Here is a 26,911-nt window from a genome sequence, read left to right on the forward strand (position 1 = left end):
ATCTTAAGTCACATAATCAATTTTGAAGGGAGCTTAGGTACGATTGCAGGTGCTTGTTGAGGTATTGAATGTCAGGTGCAGCCGTAAAGAATGCGATGTCATCCGCATAGACATACGTGCGAACCTCCTGATGAGTTGGAGTTGAACTCATTAAAATGTTAGAGAGCACGGGCGAGAGAACTGCCCCTTCAGGGACACCTTTGGTTTGTTGATATTTGTCAGAATGCACTCCATTCAATGAACAGTAAAATTGTCTGTTTTGTAGGAATGTAGATATCCAATCAATTAAGTATTGTGGAAAATGTAGAGATTCTAATCTGTGCAATAAAATTCGGGGCTCTACACTACCATAAGCCTTCTCTATATCGAGAGTCACCAATGCAGCATGCATTTTTTTGCGCCGCGCAAGAATTCGACTCTCAAGGTCGGTATGTGCATCCCATATTGAAAATTTTGCTCGGAATCCGATTTGACAGGGACTAAGAATATGGTTTTGTTCGACAAACTCGGTAACCCGTTTGAGTACGACCCTTTCTATTAATTTTACCAAGTTTGATGTTAAAGATATTGGTCTGATATTTTCCAAAGTATAGCCACAACCATTATGTTTCCGTAAAGGAATCACTTTGACTAGTTTCCAGTCACCAGGTATCTAAGAATGAATAATTGAGTAAGTTACCAATTCTAACAAGGAATTTGGAGACACCTCAAAGAGGATCGTTAACATTTTTGACGTTACTCCATCAGGGCCAGGCGCAGTTGGCAACGGCATTACAATCGAATGAAGCTGAGAAAATGTAATTTTAGGGACAGCCTAACCCGTATATACTGGGCCTACAAATATAGGGGATTTGGGAAGTGTTGACAAAAAACGCTATTCTAAACCTTTATCGATGTTTTCTACTATTTAAGAGCTTCTTTAGGAGTCGGAACAGATGAGGATAAATTTTCTGAGACAGAAATCTTTTTCCGTGATTTTAAAAACCTGAAAAGTGCACATCGGTTATTAGATTGTGAAAGGTAATTTAAATACTCATTTTCATAGTTATCTTTCGCTTGTGCGACTGTGCATTTAAATGTAGCTGCAAAAAATTTATATTCATTCTGATTTTTGGGGCACTGGTTTTAAAGGAGCTTCTTCCATGCAGCCTTTCTTCTTCTATAATCGCGCGAACAATCTGCATTCCACCATTTTGTTGATGTATTGCCTTTAGATGCACGTACTAAGAATTCACACTTCTTACGACAGGATGCAATAGCCTGGCATAATGTTTGCGATTTTAACTCCTCCGTAGCCTCAACCACTCACTCAAGAGACGAAATCAAAAATGAGTGAAACTGGTTATAATTTACGTATTATCTCAACTGAGATGTCGGCGGAGTTAAGCGGCAGTTAACCTGAAAAATAATAGGTATATGGTCGCTAGAGGTGCCACCATCAATTCTCGACCAATTTAGTATAGAAACATTAGTGCTGGATAAAGTTAAATCTATCACAGATTGACTGTGAGCACGTAGAAAAGTTGGTGCCAGAATTCATGCAGTTAAGGTTATTGTCTGAAAGCCAATCTGACAGACGCTTGCCGCAGGGATCCGTCTTGTAACCCCACGAAGCATGGTGCGAATTAAAATCTCCAGCCAAAATAACCGAATTTTGACAATTAACTAGTAGATGGTCTAGAGATCTGGTGTCCTGAACACCATGAGGGAAATAAACATTCGCTAATGTAAACGGACTGAACCCTGGAATTTCAAAATCTAGAGCCAATATTTAAGAATCTAAAGTAGCATATTGAAAAGAAATCTTAGGCCAATGACAAATATTTGAAGAAACTAGAATTAGTAACCCACCACCTCTTGACTGTCGATCTTGTCGGAATGATCGATAATTTTGTAAGTGAAAATGTTTTTCAGTTGTAAGCCAAGTTTCTTGCAAAGCGATTATTACTGGATTATGTTTTAAAGAACGATAAACTAAATCTGTAGTAGCTGAAAGAAGAGATCTACAGTTCCACTGAATAACTTTAAACTTTCCTATGGTTATGTAATCCGGGCAGCAGCAACAGCCTGCCCCAAAATGTTTTCCTTTGGTTTAGAGCCTAGCTGTTGCTTTTTTGAATTTGCTTGTGGGCGAGGTGATGACGGGTTTGACAACGGCGATCCACTGCGTTTTAGAATTTGCGTATCTGTCTCTCCCATATCTGCATCATAAGCCTCGTCTGACTTGTAAGAAAATTGCATAGGTGATGCGGAAAGAGACTCATTTTGCGAACAAGACATTGCAGCTAATGAGTGCTGCACTGATAGTGAATGCCCAGATGCCGTAGGAGAAACCATAGTAGTTTGCACAGTCTGAGAAGTGTGAGCTGCTAGAACGTTGGATATGCATTCTGCGACTGTTGTCACAATCCTATCCACCATTTTGGTCATGGTTGCTTCCACAGCAGTTATGGTTTCAGACATTGTGGAATCTAATGATGCTCCTGAATGGGCTGACACACCTGCATACCCATGGCCTCTGTCTTTAATTTCTTGAATTGCCTCACGCCTCGAGCAACGTTTGCGGTCAATAATCTCCAGATTTTCATTTCATGCGCTCTAGAAGGACATTCCAAAGAATTTGCTGAGTGAAGTCCGCCGCAAAGACAACATGTGACAATTTTATCAGAGCATAAGTGCACTTTATAGGCATCACCGCATTTGCAACACCGCAAAGTGGATTTTCAACCGTCTGCAGTATGGCCATAATGCCAGCAGTTGTTGCACTGCAGAGGCTTTGGTGGTAGGGGATCTACTCTGAATATTAAAGATCACGCTTTAATCTCCGATGGACAGACTGTGCCTGCAAATGTAGCAATAACCGATTTAGTCGGCACACGAACATTATTGACCTCCCGGCTACAGCGATAGACAGCAACAACGCCTGCCGTGGAAAGAAGGTCAAGGGTTTCTTGTGGAATTAATAAGGAATCTACACCTCGGACTAGACCTTTTGTACAGGCCAGGTGTGAAGGTATAAAACTGCTTACCTGATGAGAGGCAAAAGTAAAGCATTTTAGCAGGTCCTTTATACATGACACGTCTGGTGAACGGCAAAGAATCCCGCCGCGACCAAATTGGCGCACCTCTGCTATTCCTTCGTAGAAGGAAGTGATTTCCTGAAGGGCAGCTCGAACAGCTCCTGGGTTGTTCATTTTAATGGTGCCCCCATCCTTAGGTACGAGTGCCACAGGGATGTTGCGGACACCGGAGCTCTGAAAAGCTTCCAAAGGCAGATCATCGGTCAGGAGGGAAGCCGACTAAGGGGAGCGCCCTTGGCCGGGGAACTGCGTCGACATTACCTTAAATTGCCAATGTCACCGCGTGCGTTAGTTAACAGAGAACAAATTAAACACAGGGGAAAGATAAAACCGGGACCAGCAACCCAATACGTAGCCGATCGTCAAGTGAGCTGCGCTGGGTGCTTGGTTCTGATGTGCGAACCAAGATAACGCCTTGAGGCAAGCTCTTCTACTTACTAGCCTTACTAGCTTACTGGATCTTGCTGGTGATCGTTTTCTACTCTTCTTGGAAGAAGAAGTGGAGGTTTTCGAACGTCTGAAACTAGCGCTTTTCCACTTCTCTGGATTTTATATCGCTGTGAGCTATTTGTGATCTCGTCATCCTTCGGGATGGCGGGCGCACAACCCCTGCGCACACCCGCCACCATCGAACAGGCTACGGCGTACTCGACGGGTCATCTCGACGTCGTGGACGTGGAGCTTCCAGACTCTGCAGATGACTCCACAGTGACTGAGATGGATTTTGACAACAGCTACTAGCCTGTACAGTCGCGCCGCCTGAAAAGGAAGCTGTGCCAAATATCAGTAATGAGTGAAACACCAAAGAAGAATGCTGAAAAGCAAGGGATCTTTTCGGTGGCCTTCGTACCAACAACGGCAACGGCGAATCTGAATGTGATAAACAGACAGCACCTGACCCAGTTTTTCGACCAGCTGGTTCGCGGTGAAGTTGACGAAGTCAGAATTATTCCTTGGAAGAATGTCCAGATCGTGGATAATCCCAGGCTACAGTGGACAAGCTGAAAGGAATTGGTGCGCTAGGCAACATGCCGGTCCGTTCCTTTCTTGCACATGGGAAAAAGACTACTGCAGGTATAATCACAGACGTTGACCCCGAGTAAGTGAAAGCGATCTCTGCACGCTGACCAAATCTACGGCGCGCATTGTGGATGTCATCGTTTCGGCCGCTCAAAGTGCGTCAAATTAGTCTTTGAAACTGAATCCCTCCCATCCCACGTTAAAGTAGGCTATGTGAGACACCCAGTTCGGATGTATGTTCCAACACCTGTTAAGTGCCACAAATGCCACAAGATCGGACATGTGAGCGCCGTTTGTGGAAACGAGGTAGTCGGCCGTCGATGCGGCGGTACACATCCTCATGACACATGCCAGACGGAGACTGTCAAGTGTGCGAACTGCTCGGGTGCCCATGTAGCGACGGCTAAGGACTGTCCTAAAATTCGGAACGAAAAGCGTATACTAAAAAAGATGGTGAGAGATAACTCGACTCATCAAGAAGCGGCCGCGTCTATTCGTCGTCGCAAGCACCGTTCCCGACACCGACACAAGAAATCGGAAGGCAAGCCTAGCCTGGATAAGTCAACTTCCGAGCTAACGTCAGCTCAGATGCCACAACAGATTGAGTCTAAAGTTAAGAGTACTCTAGCTGTAATGTCGCAGGGCCAAGGATCAGACAGAAGCTGTTGTATTACCTACCGCCACTGATGTTGAGTGGCCTGCTCTACCATCAAAGGCCAACGCCAGGCCTTATCCCAGTTTGGCTGCCACACGTACTGAAAATTCCGACAACGAAGACAGCCAGCAGGTGAAAGAAGTGCTGGAACAGCTGGTTCGTTCAATGCGGGTGCTGCTCTCCAGCATCAACACGCAGAAAGCAAAGTTTGCTGTTCCGTTTTTGGACGCATTTGAGCCGCTCTTGGCGGCATTGCAATAATTAACAATGGCGGAACAAACTAACCGCACCTCTGTGACGATGCACTTGCGCCGCAATGTAGTGATGCAATGGAATGCCCGAGGCCTGCCTGGTCTACTAAGTGACTTCCGACAGCGGGAACAGAAGTACCGCTTTCCTGTGATTGTGATATGTGAGCCCAACATGCCAGCTGCTTTCCGCATTTCTGGGTATGTTCTGCAATGGTCTAGAGAGGCAGACGAAACAAGCAAAGTGCTGGTATGTGTACGCCAAGACATTGCGCACGTCCGCCATGCTCTGCAGCCCCACAACACAAACCACTACATTTGTTTGACGATAACCCTGAAAGGACGAGTATGTTCTGTAATTGGCGCTTATATTCCACCGAGGGATGGCTTGGACAAATCATATCTATTTTCAACAATCCAGTGTTGTGCAGCTCCTCGTATTATTGTGGGGGACTTTAATACTCACCACCCTTAGTGGGGTATTGCCATAATGAGCAATAGAGGAAGAGACCCGGTAGACTTTATGCATACGCAAGATCTCGTCAATATAAACGACGGCTCACCGACGTTTATACGCGGAAAAACCTACAGCAGCTGCTTGGATGTGGCGTTTGTTTCCAGAAGCCTCCATCCCTCCGTTTCTTGGTGTAGTGATGTGGAAACACATGGGAGTGATCACATACCAACGTACATATGCATCAAGTGGTTTGCACCTGCCACTTCACCTCGTGTGCAATACACAGACTGGCCTGCCTTTAGGGCAGCGGTGGAGACTTCCAGCGTGGACCTCCAGTCACCATCTCAAATAGAGGAACTCGTTACTTCCTCTCTCAGTGAGAACACTCGCTATGTTAGTGTGCCGGTGTATGTGTCCAGCATCGACATGGAATTCGAGCTCCTTCGCGCGATCCGTCGGCGGGCTGAAAGGAAGTACAGAAGAACGAAATCCGCGCAAGATCTCGTACTTTCTCGCCGAGCTAAACGACAAGTTTTGCGCCGCCTGGAGAGGTTCGGGCGACAACGTTGGAGACAGTTCTGCTCATCACTGGATCCTCGTAAGCCCCTGATATTTACGCGTATCTGGCATGTTGCGGGAAGCTTGCGCACACCTCCGCGATAAAGGCACCCTTTTCGTGCCCTGGCCCTTTACCAACGCCGCAATGAAGTTGACGTAGCTGAAGATTTTTGTAAAATGGTTGTGGGCACAAACCAGGCACAGTTACCAATTTCAGAGGTTTTTGCGCCACCTTCGCCGAATGATCAATACGACGTGCCCTTTACAATAGCTGAATTAGACGCCGCTCTTGCTTCTTGTCGGCATTCATCAGCACCTGGTCCTGACGGGATTACTTATTCAACCTTATCAAACCTAGGCAAGGATGGTAGAACTGCACTACTTAATTATTTCAATGATATATGGGCTTCTAGTACTGTTCCTGAACACTGGAAAATTACCCCCTGGTTGCTCTTTTGAAGCCTGGAAAGCCTCCTCTCGAACTTACCTCATACCGGCCATTTGCCCTAGCAAGCTGTTTTGGAAAAGTTATGGAGCGCATGGTGCTGGCAACACTTGAGTGGTATCTAGAGAGTAATGATCTTTATCCGAATATGATTACTGGATTTCGCCGCGGACGCTCTTCCATTGAGAGCGTCATCGACCTTGTGGCGACGGTAGAACACGAAAAGCGTCATCGTCGACTAGTAACTGCTGCATTTTTAGATATAAAGGGAGCTTACGACAACGTCCTCCATGAAGCTATTCTTGATGGACTTGACGACGTGGGAATTGGTGGCCGGCTGTACTTGTGGATTGTAAGTTATCTCAACGGCCGCTCTGTTTACATGACTACGCTTGAAGGAGATACTACCCGCTTTCAGGTCGGTCGTGGAGTTCCACAGGGAGGAATTCTCAGCCCAACTTTATTTAACGTTGCGCTAATTGGCCTGGTGAGTGAACAGCCAACTAACATCCACATAAGTGCATATGCTGACGACATCTGCATCTGTTCCTCTGGTTCGAAGCGCCCACAACTACGTGCGAGACTGCAACGAGCTGTGTCAATAACATCGATGTACTTACGGCGTCAAGGTTTATTTTTAGCGGCAGAAAAGTGTGCAGTGATCGCGTTTACGGGAAAATGTGTCAGCCGCTACCCGATTACCCTTCATGGCGTCGTAATACCATACGTCTCCAGGCACAGATTCTTGGGAGTAATTATTGACCACCGACTATCTTGGTCGAAACATATTGCTATGGTGAAGAAAAGAAAAGAAGGAATGTTTGCTATGTACTTCATTACATAGCTGGCATCAAATGGGGTCCAACTGAGCGCTCCTTAATACGGCTTTACGAGGCTCTGGTTGTTGGCTACATCCGGTACAGTCTCCCAGTACTCTCTAGTATGAGCATTTCCTGCTGGCGGACTTTAGAGAGCGTGCAAGCGCAGGCGCTGAAAGTATGCCTTGGACTGCCCAGATGCGCCTCTAACAAAGGCACAATTGAAGAGGCACACGCTCGCCCAATGTCCATATACTTGTCACACGAACCACTTCGTGTATATTTACGAGCACTTACAAGATACCGTTTTCACCCACTCAGTAAGATTCTGGATGAGAGGCCAGACTGCAGTTTTACAAGTGCACTCCGCTGCCATCAGTCACAAATACCGGCAGGATATGCCCTCCCATATCGTCCCACCCAACCACCATGGATGATGGATAAACCTTTCGTGCACCTTCGTGTTCCCGGAATACTAATGGAATCAATGGTACCAATTAGTCGACTCAAACAACTTACTCCGGCACACATCTGGTCAGAATATCCCATTTATATTCACGTATACACCGATGGATCTGTGTCAGCACAGGCATCCGCTGCAGCTGGGTTCATACCAGCTCAGAAAACGACTCTGCATTTCCTTTTGGGACATACCTCTACATCAAATGCTGCCGAACTTGTAGCCCTCCGGGAATCTATTCGCTACATATGTAGGGAATCACCTCAAAAATGGCGTATATTCACGGACTTGAAGACTGCATTACAAATTTTGGAAAACTTCTTACGCCACACTGCCTATCAGTTCCTGGCACTAAACATTATGGAGCTCATCACATCTGCCCAGCTGCAAGGCCACATGATAATGTTTCAATGGATCCCTGCCCACTGCGGCCTCTATGGGAATGAGCAGACCGATGATGAAGCGAAAAGCGCACTCATTAATGGCTTCCAAACAGCTGTGCCTTTTTCAAGAGAGGGTACGACGTGCCTTCTTACGAGTTGTATAAATAATGCTACAGCAGCTTACTGGGCCCAGCCAGACGGCCTACACATTCGTCTAGAAGGCTCGATCGCACATTTAAATTTAATGTTCTGCGTGATATTCCGCGTCATCAGGCATGCTTGATACATAGACTTCGTTTAAACGTGGCTTTCACGCGCAAGTGCTTAAATTTAATTGGACAGATGGACTCACCGGAATGTTCAACTTGTGGCATCCCAGAGACTGTATACCGTGTATTATTGGGGTGCCCAGTGTATGCGGCCGAAAGAAGTGTGCTAGCCGCTTCATTGAAGCGTTTGGACAAGAGGTCTCTGTCGGAGGAACTGCTGCTGGGCGCTTGGCAGGACAAAGGGAAGGGCGTCCAGGCAGTGCGTGCTCTTTGCCGTTATTTGAGAGCCAGCGGACTTGATTCGCGCTTGTAAAGCAAGCTGCTGTGTCTGTATATATATTTCATATGCCTTCTCCCACATCGTCACCCATCATGACCTTCTTCCTTCTCTCCATCCCCTTTCCCAGTGCGGATTAGCAGGCCAGATTTGAATTATTCGGGCCAACCTCTCTGCCTTTTCTTTTCGATAAATCCATCTAGCTGTCTATCTACTCTTCTTCTTCCTTGCTTTTGCGTATATAAGTGCATGCACCGCTTAATGTAACAATATTATGAATAGTACAACACACACTTTAAATGGTATGTGTATTCTTCCTAAATTACAGTTCATAAGCAGTGAGTGCTACTAAAACGAAAAGCGAGGACTAATCTGCGACTGTTTGCAATGACACCTCTCTTATTGTCCACTCAACTACGTCGTGGATAAGGGGCCAGGTTTAGAGCTGGAGCTCCATTCCTTCGAAGAAAATCTGAAGTCATATCGTTCCACACAGGTACTTTTAAAGCAACCCCCTAACCCCCTGACTTACTCGCACGACGGGTATGCTAAAACATGATTCGCCGCTTGCTAGACGTCGCGCGCTCGCTTGGCATCAGGGTTGACAGCAACTAGATGACTCAGCATCCGTCTGATATAAGCACTAGTGGTGCTTAATGTTTCGCATATCTATGGAAGAAGCGGTTCCAGGTGCTACTGTCTAGGCTATGAATCGAAGATGCCGGACAGAATATGATCAGCCAGCAGATGTTGTGCCCCGTTTAATATTTGCACCCCTTCAGAACGTCGCAGAATAAAGTGTTACTTTCACCTATTTATGTGTAGGCGTTTCCTAAACGTGACATGAGTATTCGGAATTTCATTCTCCTAAAACTATATTTAAAAATATTGTACGGAGAGGAAAGAAGCGGGTAGTGGAGTTGGCAGGATCGGTCGTGCAATGAATATTGGCGGGACTAGTGCGAGCGCTTACAGACAGTGAGCTGATTGGTCTGTAATTTTTCAGGTCCTTAGCGTCTCTTTTCTTATGAATTAACATATCAGATACTGCGTAAACAGGGCGGCCAGTTTTGCTAGAACGATATCCCCCCCACCCCGGCGCGTCCTTCCACAAATCTACAGTTACCTGATCCTCTCCAGCTGATTTTCCTTCTTCACAGTTTCTAACGCTTTCTTAACCTGTTCCTTAACCACTGGCGGAACGTCTGACTCATTTTCCCTATTTCTAATCTCATTATTGTCCTGACTACTTTGGCTACTGTTGAGATCAGTATAGAACTCCTCGGTTACAATGACTATCTTATCCATACTTGTGATCACGTTGCCCGCCTTGTCCTTTAGCGCATACATTTGATTTTTACCTATGCTCAATTTGTTCTGCACCGCTTTAGGGCTTCCCCCCCTTCTTCACAGCAATTTTCTCCATGATATATTTCTTTAAATTGGTCACTTTGCGCTTATTGATTAGCTTTGACATCTCTGCCAATATTATCTGGTCTGTTGGATTGGACGCTTTAATACTTTGGCGTTTCTTAATCCAACCTTTCGCCTCCTTAGACGGCTTACCGGTGTTCTCTGTAACTATCCTACCGCCTACTTCTACAGCCCACTCAGCAATGATATCTTTGAAATTATTGTTCATTGCTTCTAGGATAATGACGTCCTCCTCGGTTGGAGCTGAATATCTATTCTGTAGGGAGATCCTGAATTCTTCTTCCCCCCATCACCGCTAAATCTTTAATGGACTGCTCGTTTACTAATCTGTTTCGTTTGCTCTTGAGATTTAGACTAATTTGTGACATTATCATCCTGTGGTCATCGTATCGCCCTTTTCTGGCTCGCGCGCTTGTGTGAGCACTGCGTGAAGGCAGAATTGGAGTACGCCCGCGTGCCCGTCGAGTTGTGGCAGCGGGGCACACAAGCGCTGCTGGCTAGGCAGGACCCTCAGGTTGAGAAAGGCGACCTGTGTGCAATATCTAAGCCCCGTTTTACTGCTGTGAATGGCCGTTCACGTTGGAAGGCACTACTTGCCACTGCTGGCCGGCCTCAATGCACATTGACTGGACACTGGAATCCCCCTTCTCTTCACGGTGTGAAAGAAGAGGAAGCGCAGCGCTTTCGCGTGAATAAGTGATGATAGACGAAAAGGACGCTGGGTCGGTACCTGTGCATGCATCTGTCCTTACTGGAATGATCGTACACTGTAACAATATCCTATATAAATACCTCAATCACTTCCAAACAAATGTGGGAGCAGGTGCATACACTAAAAATTACTGACTCTTCTTTCACAGTTTCGGTTTTACCAGCCTCAGAGGTGCGAACAAGTATGGATGAAAAGGCGGATGTACTAGATGAAGAAATCTCCAAACTGTTCAGTTATTCAAACTCCCCACGAAATAGACTTTCAACATTTGGTAGTAGAAACGAAGAACACAATAACGTATACACTTCAAGAAGTAAAGAAAATCTTAGCAGTTGGTGAATAGAATGCGCCCAGCAAGAATATGAAAGTACTGAAATTAACTCTATATTGTGCTGACGTGCGCCCGCTAAAGCACTAAGCAACCGCGCGGCGGCGATAGCAACAAACGTGCTTGTCGATCGTCGAACTAAGAATGCCGGTTTCACGCGTCAATGCTCTATTTAAAGGCTGAAAAAAAATCGAGATAAAACTGCGAGCAGTGGATAGCCCCACCTACAATATTGCAGAATTACACACGAGCGGCCGGCATCTTTGAGAAATATCTCGAAGCATCTTGCGCCGCACCTGACAAACCTGTTTCTCGTAACAAGGAGCACGATCAAACAAAGAAAACCGAAGTGATACGCGTGCCAGAATCGGAGTGATAAAGCCACACGCCGGCCACTGTCGAAAAAAGAACAAATGCATATTTGAATGGTTTGCGGCAATATGATATATCATGAAATACTTCCATACCTGTCTGGTTTCTCGACGCACTTTTCAAATGATTAACAAGCTATAGATACTTAGAAAAATGCGCGAAGCCTAAGAAAGCTATAACCTTTATTGGAATCCGGGAACCAACCACACACTTCGTAGTTGGAGGCCCATAGCTCTCACTAGCTGTTTAGCAGAATATTTTGAAACATTTTAAACATCTGATTAACTTTCGTTTCAGAATCTCGCCAACTTCTCATTCTTCATTAATGCGGTTTGAAAAGCATACTCAACCACAGATAACTTATCTCGACATGAAAATACATTCAGAGATGTTTCACATAAAAACAGCACTGCCTTGCTGTCTACGATCTGGTGAAGGCGTACAACACAACTAGGAGATTTAGAACTCTGCGCAGCCTAGAAGAGTTGGGCATACGCTGCAAAATGCTGAACGTTTTCAGCGCTTTCCGGTCTTACTATACATGTTTCAAATGCGTCTTGGTTTAGTCGTGTCAAAACTCCTCAAAAAATGGAGTCCTTTAATGCTCTAGTTTAAGCATCACACATCTTTTTGAAAACATAATTTCAACTAGCAGAGTAATAACAAAGCATATTATGTATTCGGTCTATTTTAATGGTCTCCAGATAGCAGGCTTTTTTAATTTATCAATATGTGAAAGACAAGTAAATAAACAACACGTAAATTAGTGACATGGGCAGAAAAAAGGGAATTTCAGTTCCCCTACATAAGCTTTGACAGTCTTCTTTCTCAAACGAAAAAAACAAGTCATCCCTACCCTGCACGGAATTGAGGCTAAACTATCAGTGACTAATGAGCACAACTTTCTTGAGATTACTCTCGGCAGAAAACACTCTAGTGCACATATCAATGCCGGGAATAGAAACCTTCCAAATTTTCGAACCTACGCAGAGCACGTTCGCGAGAAAACTGGCGGTCCGACCGGTCATTTTTGTTGTGCATTTCTCGCTTTGTTGTACATCCTTGTTTAGGCTATGGTTGTGTAGCGTACGGATCAGCAATACCATCTTCAAGCCTAGGCTTGAAGATATCATCAAGTGCTTACAGGACCCGACATCGCGCCCGCACCGCTACATTTTCTTCATCATTCTTCCCCCGGACTGCCAACGACTGGAACGGCCTTCCATGAGAACTTGCTGCCATCACATGTCCATCTTTATTTCTTGAACAAATCACACGTGTACTTGCGCAGTGAAAATCTTGTATTTTTATAACATACTTACTCATATATGTTACCAATTCTGTTTTTCATTTCTGTGCGCCCCACCCCTTATGTAATACCCTCTAATGAGGGTCTTTAAGGTATTAAAGTGATGTGATGATGTGATGAAACAAATGAACCTATTCTTGAATGCAGCAGATCCATACCGAATGCCGATATAACGTAAGTATATGCTTCACGCCAAAACATATATGTTACACAATATTTATAAAAAGAACATCCAAAATAATGTTGCAGGAAAGCTCAGCCAATCAGGACTTTATTTCCATGCTTCAAAGAAAAATGTAAAGAACAAGGAATACTGGACAGATGTCCTCATATTGTCCCGACAAAATATTTTACCAACCTTGTCAAACTCCCTTCTGTGTTAGATTTCACAATAACACATTTTTACTAAAAAGCTATCTCCACGTGATCACATGTTACAGCAGTTATTGGGTATGTAAGAAAGGTATGACAAAACTGAGCTTTTTATACCGATGGTTCTTAAACGGCATATCATATCGGAAGCTCTATATTAGAAGACGAAGGGGAAGAAAGAATAGGACTGCATAAATGTGCATCTGATTGCACTGGTAAATCCAATGCCTTTTTGCAGCAGTGAAAAATACAATCAACACTAACGTACATAAAAAAGGCATGTTCTTCAGTGATTTCACCAGTGCTATCGCAGCTCTACGCTCAATAGATTCATTAGAGGCTTTAGTAGGAGACGAAATACACGCAATATTAGCCGCGTAAGAAATTCCATGGCTGCAGTCAGCTTCATGGGTAATAGGGGAAGACGCCATGATTTTTGTCTTTTTAATGTTCAGTTTAAGTCCAAAGTTCTCACTCTCTTCCTGTACGCGCATAAGAAGCCTCTTGAGTTCCACTTCACTTTCTGCCAATAAAGTGGTATAATCCGCATATCTAAGGTTCTTCATATGTTTTCCAGCAATTTCACTCTAGCTGAAGACTCGTCTAGACCGGCCTTCCTCATGATGCACTCAGCATATGGGTTAAATAGGCAGGGCGGCAGGATGCAGCCTTGTCTCACTCCTTTCTCAATCGGGAAGCAATCAGTATGACCATGCTCAGTTCTGACTGTGGCCTCTTGTACTTCATACAAGTTCCTGAGGAGGCAGAAGAGGTGAATTGGAACTCCCATCTCTTGGAGAGCTTGCCACAATCTGTTGTAATGTACGCAGTCAAACGCTTTCGCATAGTCAATAAAGCAGACGCAGATGGCTTTCTGGAACTCTCTTGCTTTTTTATAATCCAGCGAAGGTTGGCAATCTGGTCTCTCGTTCCTCTTCCGTTGCGAAACAGAGCTTGCACGGCCGGAAGCTCCCGATCCACATACTGCCGCCGCCTACCTTGGAGGATTTTGAACATCATTTTGTTAGCATGCAAAATAACCGCGATTATGTGGTGGCTGGAACAATCTTTGACACTGCCTTTCTTTGGAATGGGGATGTAAACTGACCTCCTCCAATCGTGTGGCCACTGCAGGGTTGTCCAAATTTGCTGGCATAAGTTATACAGAACGTTAAAAGCGTCATCGTTAAGGTTTTGAAGAAACACAGCTTTAATGCCATCAATTTTGTTAGCTTTGTTCATAGCAAGGCTGGCTAAAGCTCATTCAACTTCAACCTTCAGGATGCTCGGGTCGACATCAGCGATCACAACCGTCTTATGGAGGGTTCTCACATCCGGGTACTTCTTGTACAGTTCTTCTTTGTATTCTCGCCACCACTTCTTTATCTCTGGCGCTTCAGTGAGGTCCCTGCCTCGCTTGCCCTTTATCACGCCTCCTTAGCACAGATGCTCCCTTTGATATTGTCACCAACACACGTAGCAAACAGAAGAACAGCCGAGCTGCCCTTTTTTAATCAAGCGAAGCTCGAGACAGACGAGCACGATGCTCAGTCACGCGCCAAGAACTTCGGCCCCTTGGTGGCGCTAGAAGATAGGCAGCGGTGTGGCATTGCCCCCCTTCCAAGAGGCATCGACCCCATGCCGAAAACGTAGGTAAACAATAGAAAAGCGGCGCAAGTTATACGGGAGTCTATAGCTCTGGTTTGGACCCTAAAACGGTTCAACGATTGTAATATGGCTTCATTCTGGAGACGTGAAGTATTTCAGATTTCGGATGCCAAGAGGAGCGGACAGTGCCTTGTGGTAGCACCACGTAGTTCACCACGCTCAGGCGGCGGAGCACCTCGTAGGGTCCAAAGTAACGGCGCAGAAGCTTTTCAGAGCGCCCTCGCAACCGTAATTGACTCCAAACCCAGACTTGATCGCCGGGTGTGTAAGCCACCTCTCGGTGTCGCAGGTTGTAGCGCTGGGCGTCGTGTACTTGTTGGTGCCTAATTCGCTGTCGGGCAAGTTGGCGTGCGGCTTCTGCGTCACGAATATAATTGGTCAGCCCCCACGACAGTTGAAGGAGCAGAATCCGGAAGAAGCATGGCATCCAGCAATGTCAAAGGTTCGTGTCCATGGACCAAATGAAATTGAGTGTAGTTTCCTGGAGCGCAGTGTTGTATGCGAGCGTGATGTACGGCAGAATTCGGTCCCAGTTCCCATGATTGTCGTCTACATACATAGAAATCATGTCGGCAATTGGCTTGTTAAGCCGCTCTGTTAGTACATTAGTTTGAGGATGATAGGCAGTTGTCTTGCGGTGGGTGGTGCCACTGAGCTGAAGGACCTCGCTCGTGAGTGCCGACGTAAACGAGGTTGCCCTGTTAGTTAAGGCGACTGTTGGGGAGCCGTGACGGAGTACAATGTTGTGAATGAATGAATGCGCGACTTCCTCTGCGGTACCACGGGGAAGAGCCTTGGTCTCACAGTACCGGCTGAGGTAGTCAGTGGCAACCGCTATATACCTGTTACCCATGGAGGACTTCGGGATTAGGTCCAGTAAGTCCATGCCGACCTGTTGAAATGGGAATTTCGGGGGATCGATAGGCTGCAGGAGGCCAGCTGGTTTAATTGGCGGTGTCTTCTGACGCTGGCACTCACGGCAGGTACGAACGTGGCGGTGCACAACAGCAACTAGCCTAGGCTACTTTTGCCTAGTACTTTTGGCGTATCCAGTAGTACTTTTGGCGTATCCATGCCAATGTGCGAGAAAAACCGAGATGGCCGGAAGAAAGGTCGTCGTGGCACACACGAAGAACTTCGTCATGAAGCGTGGTGGGTAGTACTAGTAGATAAGCAGTTTCTGTGGGACCGTAGTTCTTGAAGAGCACACCATCGCGCAAGCAAAATGACGAAAGTCCGCGCCTGAAGAGCTGAGGAGGAGATTACACGGTTCCTTCGAGTATTCGATTAGGGGCAAAAGTTCAGAATCGGCCCGCTGCTTTCGGGCTAAGGTGGACGACGTGATAACGCCGAGGAAAGCGGTATCATCATCGGAGCCGTCTGTGTGGCAGGAAGTAGGGGCGCGTGACACACAGTGGGCATCACTGTGTTTCTTGCCGGACTTGTGCACGATAGTAACGTCAAATTCTTGCAACCGAAGGTTCCGTCGAGCAAGCCGACCCGATGGATCTTTCAGGTTTGCCAGCCAACACAGGGAGTGATGGTCGCTCATGACACGAAACAGACGACCGTACAAGTACGGACGAAATTTCATGACTGCCCACGTAACAGCGACGCACTCCTTTTCCGTATTGGAATAGTTAACTTCAGAACGGAACAAAGTGCTACTGGCGTAAGCAATGATGCGTTCTGCACCGTCCTGGCACTGAACAAGAACTGAACCGCACCGAGGCCAACGTTACTGGCATCCGTGTGCAGTTCCTTGTCGGCCTCTTCGTCGCAGTGGCCAAGTATAGGCGTATATTGGAGACGTGATTTGAGTTCCGTGATGGCTTTTTCCTTGTCGGGGCCCCAAACGAATGGTTCGGTGTCTTTTGTCACGCGAGTCAGAGGCTCAGCGATCTTAGAGAAACTGTGAACAAAGCGACTATAGTACGCGCAGAGGCCGAGAAATGGACGCAAGCTTCGTTTATATTCTGGTTTGGGGAACGAAGCGACAGCGGCCGTCTTTTCTGAGTCTGGACTAACACCTCGAGCGCTGACGATGTGGCCGAGAAATTCCAGCTCATTAAAAGCAAAGTGGCATTGTTCGGGTTTTAGAGAGAGACCGGCACATCGGATGGCCTACAAAACAGCGCGCAAACGTTTTAGGTGCTTTTAGAACGTGTCCGAGAAAATTACAACGCCGTCGAGATATACGAGGCATGACTGCCACTTCAGGCCAGATAGTACGGTGTCCATCATTCGTTGAAATGTGGCACGGGCCGAGCACAGGACAAACGGGAGCCCTTTAAACTTATACAAACCGTCAGGCGTAAGAAAAGGGATCTTCTCACGGTCTCGCGCGTCAACCTCTATTTGCCAATATCCACGGCGGAGGTCAAGTGACGAAAAGTAAGTGGCATGGCGAAGGCGATCGAGGGAGTCGTCTATGCGCGGCAGGGGGTACACATCCTTTTTATGAGGTTGTTGAGGCGTCTCTAATCCACGCAGAACCACAAGGTTCCGTCTTTCTTCGCGACGAGGACAACAGGAGAAGACCAGGGGCTCGTCGACGGTTGGATAACGTCGTCCTGGAGCATTTCTGTTACTTGGTGGCGGATGGCGTCACGTGCTTTGAAGACACCCGGTAAGGACGCTGACATAGTGGACGTTGGTTGTCGGCAACTATAATTCGGTGTTTCGTTAGTGGCGTCTGTCGGAACTTGGGAGGTTGATGCAAAAGAATCGCGGAACGAATTGATAAGATTCTCTATGCAGCGTTTCTGACTGGGCAGGAGGTGGGGGTTCATATCGGTCTGAATGGCTGTAGACATCGAATTGTCGAGGTCTGACATGTTGGATAAAGGGTACTGGCCAGTACATTCTCCAAGTTCTTCAAAATAAGCGACCGTCGTGTTCGCCGTCAAATGTTGGGATTTACACGTGAAGTTTGTCACTAATACTTCGGCTTGTCCACGGACAAGTTCGAGAAAGCCCGGAGCTACACAAACTTGTCGAGAAAAGCAGTGACATGTTAGCTTCGGCAGTGCCACTTGTTTTGGTGCTATGATCACATTTGATTGTGACGGACTTGCTCGCCCGCGGAGGAATTATGTGGTCACCAGAGACGCGCAGCATCGTTTTCCGGAGGTCCGTGTTGCTATCAGCGGCTCGCTTGGTTGAAAAAGATACCATAAGCTGCTCACAAAGGTCTGTAACGGCACCATTATCTTGCAGAAAATCCATGCCTAGAATCAGATCTTTACCGCAGTCTTCTAATACGGCAAAGGTGCCAGTGAAAGTAAAACAGCAGATCTCTATGCGGCAAGTGCAAATGCCAACCGGCGTCATCACATGGCCACCGGCAGTGCGCTTCAATGGCCCAGACCAATGCGTCAGAATCTTACGGAGTGCCGTGGCTAGCTGGCTGCTCATGACGGAAAAATCGGCGCCAGTATCCACAAGTGCGGTCACATCCCAACAGTCGGCGGTTACAAAAATTTCCCCGGAAGCAATGTGTTCGCAGCACGTCGGTACGTTCGTCGGATCGGGTCCTCGCCGCTCGGGCCGTCGCGTCAAATCGTCGAGGTGAGGCTGTTTAATCTGAGACGTAGCGGCGGCCTCACCCCCGGAGGTCGCTGTGTTTAGTTTTACCGATGAGGGGACGTGCCTCTGAATTGCCCAGAGAAGGAGTATCGACTGGGTGACGCAAAACGCCTCGGGGATGACGATCGCGACTGCCGTTGCGGTGACGTCGGGTGCATCTCGTTAGCAGCCAGGTATTCCTCAATCTCCTGTGGTCTTTCGCCATAGCGAGGTCGAGGCACGTTTGCTGAAATCCTCTTAAGCCTGTTCTCCGGTATGGGCAATTGCGAAGAATGTGGCCAGGATCGCCGCAGGATCGCTGTTGGGTGTGCGCCACAAGTGCGCCTTGCTGATGGCGGGACGTCGGTATTGCTGCGGCTCGACGGGGCTCAGATCTTGTTGCTGCTCAACGGCGCGCAGGTAGCGAAGCGGTGGTCCGGCAACGGGGCGGAATGAATGTGGCTCGGGGGCAGGTCGACGTAGGACATCACTATACATCATTATGCATGGCTCTTGTTGTGGTGGTGGTGGCTGCACCGCTCGCCGGCGTTCATCACGAATGACGTCGCCGGTAGAATAATTCACTGCAGGTGGTGCATTCAAGTGGAGGTTCTGCAGTTCTTCGCGGACACAGCTTCTCACAAGCTCCGGAATGCCTCGTTCCTAGCTGCTGGCACGGACGCGCAGTAGGGTGTGGCCGCTACGCTTGCATGACGGCCGTATTGGGTACAGCGTTCCTGCAGTGAACGTTCCATGCTCGTAGCTTCTCTCGAGAAATCTGCGACAGTTCTTGGAGGGTCGCGAATGAGGCCAGCGAACAACTGTTCCTTTACACCGCGCATGAAGTGGCGTACTTTCGTTGCCTCGGGCATGGTAGGGTCAGCTCAATTGAAACGTCGCGTCATGTCCTCTACAAACATGGCCACGCTCTCATTTGCCTGCTGAGACCTCGAAAGAATTGCTATTTCAGCGTTTTCTTTGCGCACACTCGAGCTGATTGTTGCGAGCAACTCACGGCGAAAGACGGCCCAGTTGACTTAGGACGCCTCGTGGTTCTCAAACCACGTCTTGGCCGAGTCTTGTAGCGCGAAATACACATTCATTAGCTTCCGCTCGTCGTCCCATTGGTTGAATGCGGCCACAGGGTCAAAACTGGCCAACGAGTCTTCGACATCCTCGAACCGGTCACCGTGGAATGATGGCGGTGATCGAGGTGCGAGGAGGACGTACGGTGGGGCATTGCTGGGATGCTGACTTGTCTGGCTGCCCGTCGTAGATGTCATGGCTCGCAGCGGTGTTGTCAGTGGTTCGAACTCAGGTTGTAGGCCTCGGAGGCGACGGCTCACTTTATGGACGGGAGTGGCGTCTGAGCGTCGATGGGCAGCGTCACTGACGTCTTCGGGGGCAACGTACATGGGATCCTACCCCGCACCTCCACCAAATGTCACCAACACACGTAGCAGACAGAAGAACAGCCGAGCTGCCCTTTTTTAATCAAGCAAAGCTCGAGACAGACGAGGACGACGCTGAGCCACGAATCAAGACATTCGGCCACTTGGTGGCTCTAGAAGATGCGCAGCGGTGTGGCAATATCTTTGATTTCCTTATCCAGAGCTTTTGTGTTCCTCAATTGGCTGTCCCCAACTGCTTGTTTACATGTACCCCGTACCCCGCGCGCTGATCGTGTCCGTCCATTCATAACGCTTTCGTTCAATGAGAGGCGGTAACTGGCAGCTGACATGACCGAGCACTAACTGACGTACGGCTTACTGGCATTACTTTTAGTAGGAGCACGCGTAATATTGTTACGTGGTGGTGACAAGCTCGATGATGCAAATGAAGTCTTGGAGTGCAGGGAAGAAACTCTTTATTGGGTTGACTTGCGCCCGCAAAAGAACTAAGCAACAAAACGTGCTGGTCGATCGTCGAACTAAGAATGTCTGACGGAAACATCAGCGCTCACTTTAAAGCCTGCTCCGAACCATCTAGATAACGTTGCAAACTGTTACTAGCACAACCTGCAACGTTGTAGAAACATACACGACTGGTCGGTATCTTCGAGACAGACTTCAGCGCATCTTCCGCGACAAAGAAACTGATAAAGGTGCGTCTCACGACGTCGAGCATTAGCAAACAATGAATACAGAATTGATACGCGTGCCAGAATCATAGTGATAACGCCGCATGCCGGCGGCTGTTAAGAAACAACAAATACAGTTTTGAAAGTTTCGCGGCAATACTCGCCCTTTGAAAAAGCATCGCCTCGATGTTCCAAAACAAAGCAACCTAAACAAAAACATTTCAAAGTTTAAACAGCACAGATTCCTTAACGCGCGCAGTATGGCTTCAGTTGTAAAATATGCACGATTTCTGGGCGTGCGCGTCGCCGTAGTGATGCTGACGTAGCGTCGAAAATAACTTCATAGTCCAGTGGTCCGACGCAGCGAATGATTTGATACGACCCGAAGCATCGACGCAACAACTTTTCACTTAGTCCGCGATGGCGAATTGGTGTCCAAACCCCCACTTGGTCTCCTGGATTGTACTCTCCGTGGCGTTGCTGTAAGCTGCGCTGTCGGGTGTCGGTGTGCTGTCGCTCTTTAATACGCAGCCGTGCGAATCATCGGGCTTCCTCTGCAGGCTGCAGGTAGGCGGCGACGTCAATTTTGTCCTTGTTGGTTAGGTACGGTTGCATTGCTTCGAGCGTCGTAGGCTCCCTGCCGTACACAAGCTTGAAAGGGGTCGCTCTAGTCGTCTTTTGGACTGCCGTGTTATACACGAAGATCACGTACGGCAGGATGGCGTCCCAGGTCTTGTGTTCGGCGGCCACGTATGTGTGGACGTCCATGTCTGTGGTCGTCTTGTTGAGGCGCTCCGTAAGTAAGTTGGTTTGGGCATCGTAGGCGGTTGTCCTCCTGTGACTTGTCTGACTGTACTTCAGGATGGCTTGAGTGAGCTCTGCCGCAAATTCTGTTCCCCTGTCCGTGATGAGAACTTCTGAGGTGCCGTGTCATAGGAGGATTTGGTCGACGAAAAACTTGGCGACTTCCACGGCGGAACTGTTAGGTAGTGTTTGGCTTCGACGTAACAGGTAATGTAATCTGTAGCCGCGATGATCCACTTGTTTCCCGTCGATGAAGTTGAGAAGTGTCCGTGGAGGTCCATTCCTATTTGTTTAAAATAATTAGTTGAGGGTGGTATCGGGTTTAGTAGACCAGCAGGTCTCGTCGGAGGTGCCTTGCGTCGCTGGCACTCATGGCACGTTTTGACGTAATGGGCGACGTCGGCAGTTAATCGTGGAATAATACGTCTCCCGAATTCAATGCAATGTGCGTGAAAGGCCAAGATGTCCTACTGTTGGCGCATCATGACATGCCTGTAGAATTTTGTCTATGAGGTTTATAGGCACAACAAGGTGTGCGGTCCTGTTGGATGCAAACTTCTTCACAAGGACATCGTTTTCTAACACGAAGGACGACAGGTGATACTTGAACACAGCAGGAGGGGAACGGTCTTTCCTTCTAAGTAATCGGCTAGCACTTTCAGCTCAGGGTATGATCGCTGTTATTCTGCGAAATTGCTGGCCCTTACTGGTCACAAAAAGGCGTCTTAATCATCTTCTTCCGGCGGCGCATCAACAGGGGCTCGTGACAAGCAGTCGGCATCGGAGTGCTTGCGGCTGGACTTGTAGACGCATGTGATGTCGAATGCTTCAAGACGCAGGCTCCATCGCGCAAGGCGGCCTGAGGGATATTTTAGGTTGGTGAGCCAGCAGAGGGCATGGTGAGCGCTCACAATCCTGAATGGTCGTCCGTACAAATATAGGCGATATTTGGATGTGGCCCAAATGATGGCAAGACATTCTTTCTCTGTCGTTGAATAATTGGATTCAGCTTTCGAGAAGGAACGGCTAGCGTAGGCGATAACTTTCTCCTCTCCGGTGCCCTTTTGAACGAGAACAGCGCCTAGGCCCAAACTGCTTGCGTTGGAGTGAAGCTTGGTGTCGGCGTTTTCATCAAAGTAGCCTAAGACAGGAAAAGACATCAGGCGGCGCTTAAGTTTGGCGAAGGTTTGTTCTTGCCGCGCTTCCCATTAAAAAGCTACGCCACTCTTTGTAAGCTGCGTCAACGGCTCGGCGATTTGCGAAACGTTGCTGACAAATTGTCGATAATAAGCGCACAGCCCAAAGAACCTATGCAAGGCTTTTTTTTGTGCGGGCATTGGAAGTGCGCGATCGCAGCCGTTATCTAAGGGTCAGGGCGAACGCCATCCTTGCTAACGATATGATCCAGGAACCCAGTTCCTTGTAGGCACAGTGGCATTTATCTGCTTTCAAATTTAGCCCTGACGACTTGATAGCTTCTAGCAGTGTCCAAAAGCCTTTTTAGGTGGCCTTCAACGGTAGAGGAAAAGACAACGACATCATCCAAGTATACGCGAAAAATCAGTCGCTTCAAGCCCGCCAGCACAGTGCCCGTTGCTCGTTGGAACCTCGCTGACGCGGAGCAGAGGCCAAACGGCATCACCTTGAACTCGAAAAGGCCGCCCGCTGTGATGAATGCGGTGTTCTCGCGATCTTTTTCGTCGACCTCAATTTACCAATATTTGCTTTTCAGGTCCATTGATGAAAAATACCTTGCATTGCAGAGCCGGTCGAGAGTGTCGTCGATGCGAGGAAGAGGGTAAACATCTTCGTTATGCTGTTAAGGCGACGGTAAATGATGCAGAAGCAAAGTGACCCGTCTTTCTTCTTCATCAGAACAACTGGTGCCGCCCAGGTGTCTTTGATGGCTGGATAAGGTCGTCACGGAGCATTTGATCGATTTGCTTGCGGATGGCTTGGCGTTCTCGCGGCGATACGCGGTAGGGGCTTTGGCGCAGAGGTCGGGCGTGTTCGTCCGTTATGCGTGTTCGTCCGTGCTTGGCCAGTGGTGTTGTCGTACCTTCGATGATGATGAGAAGCACTCACTGTAGCTTCGAAGAAGACTGCGAATCTGGTCTTTTCTGCTGTGGGTTAATGCCGGGTTGATGCCAAAGGTAGGCTGACGAAATTGGTCATGTGCGTCTTCCAGGGATGGCGGTAGAGGGTGGATACATCTCGAAGGTCCGCTAATTCATCGAGGAAGTCGATCGTCATGCCCTTGTTGAGATGCCGGTATTTTTCGGTGAAGTTTGTTACCGTCACTTGAGCATGTCCTCTCCGGAATTTTGCGATGCATCTTGCTACGCCAATCCTTTGTTCCAAGAGGAATTGGATATTTTCTTCGACAATGCCTTCAGAGGTTTCAATGTCTGCGCTATCCACGCAGATTATGACGCTTGATCTGGGCGCTACGGTCAATTCTGCGTCGAAGATGTTTAGAGCGACGTGTTGCGTCGAAGTTTTAGCAGGTATGCCTTTGCCTGCAGAGAGCTTGATGAGCTTAGATCGCTGGTCGATGATGGCTCTATGTTCATTTAGGAAGTCCATGCCGAAAATCACGTCACGGGAACAATGCTGCAGAATCACAAAGTTGGTGGGGTAAGTACGCCCATCTACGATTATTCTTGCAGTGCATCGTCCCGATGGAGTAATGAGGTTACCACCTGCAGTGCTAATCAGCGGGCCATCCCAAGCGGTCGTAACCTTCCTGAGCTGGGAGGCTAACGGTCCACTGATGACTGAGTAGTCAGCTCCGGCGTTTACTGGGGCAGTGACTCTGCGACTGTCGACAGAAACGTCAAGGTCGCTTGTTCGTGTCCTCTAATTGCACGTGGGCCTTGGTGTCCAATTTCGGCTCCGTCGTTTCTTCAGGTCACGGCCGGGGCATAATATTGTTACTTCACTGGGCGGCGGTGTCGGCTTGCACTCTCGTCGTGTTGTCGTCGATGTCGTCGTGTGGAGCAGTGGTGAAAAGGTTGCGTCGTCGTTAGTGGTCATTGGCGGCGGAGGATTGTCTTTTCGTCGTGTAGCAACCTCACCTCCAAAGGTTGCTCTATTTAATTTCCCGTGCGCGGGCTAGGGGACCTTCCTCGTACGTAGCTCTGGCCTGGAGGCGCAAAGTGGGCCCTGAACGGCGAAGGTGAGCGTGGCAGACGACTTGGCGATGCGTGCTCTCGCCTCCGCAGATAGTCGTCGATTTCTTGCGGTCGCTCGCCAGGACGAGGTCGTGGGGCGTCGTATGTAAATTCACGGAGGCCGATCCGTCGGTATGGGCAGTGGCGTACAACATGGCCGGCCTCACGGCAGTGGAAGGATAATGGCCTGTTGTTCGCAGTTCTGCAGGCGTCGCACTTCTTAGGACTTGGAGGCCGTTGGTAGCTTTGGAGGGCGGGGCCAAGGGGCGATTTTCAGGATCAGGACGGTAGCGGCGAGCGCTGGGAAAGTCACGCCGGGGCGCAGGATGACATAACGCAGCAGCATAGTTCATGGCTGCTGCTTCTTGCACTGGAGCAGTAGGAGCGGTCCCCTGAGGAACATCGAGCGCCTGCTTGACGTCTTCACGGACGATGTCCGCGAGCGTCGCCACCTGGGGTTGTTGTGATGACGGCATCAATCGGCGGAGCTCCTCTTGTACGATCCCCCGGATCAGGTGCCGAAGGTTCTCTCCGCTTGAAGATGTGCTGGTGCAATGGCTTGAGTAGTCCGGTTGATGTGGTCGCTTGTAGTCACGCATCCGGGCGTCCAACGTCTTCTCGATGGTCCATGCTTCACTCTCAAAATTGTCCACAGTTTTCGGCAGGTTCCGGACATGTCCTGCAAAACGTGACTCTACGCTTCACATTAAAAATCTGATCTGCGCACATATTTACTGATCTCTACAGCAGCCAAAGTAGTCAGGACCGTAATGAGTTTGGCAGTAGGGAAAAACAGTCAGACGTTCCACCGGTGACGAAGAACGGGGTTAAAAAGCAATTAAAACTATGAAAAGGGTGAAAGCAGCTGGAGGGGATCAGATAGCTATAAATGTGTTGAAGGACAGGGCGATATCGTGCTAGAAAAATTGGCCACCATGTATACGCAGTGCCTGGTTCCGTCGAAGGTACCGGAAACATGGAAGAACGCAAACATTATCCTCATTCATAAGAAAGGGGACGCTAAGGGCCTTAAATATTACAGAGCAATCAGCTTACTGTCTGTTACGAATAAGGTGTTTACAAAGGTAATTGCTAAAAGAATCAGGACGATCTTAGACTGCAGTCAAGCAAAGGATCAAGCAGGCTTTCTTAAATGGTACTCTACTATCGATCATATCCTTACCCTCAAACAGGTGATAGAAAAATGCTCGGAATATAACTAGCCCTTATACATAGCAATCATTGATTACGAAAAAGCATTCGACTCAGTAGAAACCTCGGCGGTGATGCAGGCTTTGCATCAGTGCTATATGGGCATTGCCAGGACAATATATGGGCATTGCCAGGACATGCAGTGCGAAGAGAGTATGCCCGATGGTCGCTTAGGGTAACAAACTGAATTCCTAGGGAAGGAAAGCGTAGCAGGAGGCGGCAGAAAAAAAGGTGGGCGGATGAGGTTAAGAAGTTCGCGGGGGTCAAGTGGATGCAGCTAGCACAGAACTGAGATATTTGGAGAAATATGGAAGAGACCTTCGCCCTGCAGTTCGCATAGACAGGCTGATGATGACGATCATGATTAAAAATCTGACTCTCTCACCTTCGGTTGGTAGGGTCGGCGCGGCGAAAGAGGAGCTTCACCTCCTCAACCTACGCCAGGACAGGCTCGTTAGGGAGTTGGATTGGATTGAAGGACGGCCGTAGCTCTCTCCTTCCCAACGACACTTGCGAAGACTGCCAAAAACGTTTTCTTGAAAATCTCGCAATCCTTCAATTTTCGAACCAAATATAGGCAGACCTTTCAAGACCAAAATAGACTTGCCTTACCTTCGCTTTGTCATTCCAGGCGTTGAACCAGTTGCCACGCGTTCAAAACTGAAACGGTCGAGCCAGTCGTCTGCATCCTCGTCCGGTCGTCCTTAGAAGCAGGGTTCTCACGGGGTTGGACGAAAACCAATTGCGCTTTCTGCTCAACAGGTGCCATTTTCGGTGTCCGTCACGATGTCGGGGATCAGCACTTCCACCAGATATCACTTGGTGGTGACAAGGTCGATGACACAAATGAAGAGTCTGAGTGCAGAGCAGCAACTCATTATTGGGCTAAATTTCGCCCGCAAAAGAACTAAGCAACTCGGCGGCGGCGATAGCAACAAAACGTGCTCGTCTATTGTCGAACTAAGAATGCCTGTCGCACACATCAGCGCTCAATTTAAAGGCTGCTCCTAACCATGTAGATAACTTCTCAAACTGTTACTAGCACAACCTGTAACATTGTATAAACATACGCGACTGGTCGGAATCTTCGATATTGAACTCGGCGCATCTTGCGCGACAAAGAATCTGATAAAGATGCGTCTCGCCACCATAAAGCATTAACAAACAAAGAATACAGAGTTGATACGCGTGTCAGAATCAGAGTGATAAG

General features: G+C 48.1%; 1 protein-coding gene across 1 annotated transcript in view; it reads left to right on the forward strand.

The window, feature by feature from the left end:
- Positions 1–26,409, forward strand: part of LOC146177300 (uncharacterized) — a 78,478-nt gene extending 52,069 nt beyond the window's left edge. Inside the window, exon 6 of the mRNA XM_084581516.1 lies at positions 26,333–26,409. Within this exon, the coding sequence (XP_084437642.1) occupies positions 26,333–26,409 (77 nt within the window). The remainder of the gene's footprint in view (positions 1–26,332) is intronic.
- The last annotated feature ends 502 nt before the right edge of the window (positions 26,410–26,911 follow it).

This window comes from Amblyomma maculatum, chromosome 10 (genome assembly GCF_055883805.1).
Source record: "Amblyomma maculatum isolate TAMU_Amacu chromosome 10, ASM5588380v1, whole genome shotgun sequence".
Classification (NCBI taxonomy): Eukaryota; Metazoa; Arthropoda; class Arachnida; order Ixodida; family Ixodidae; genus Amblyomma; species Amblyomma maculatum.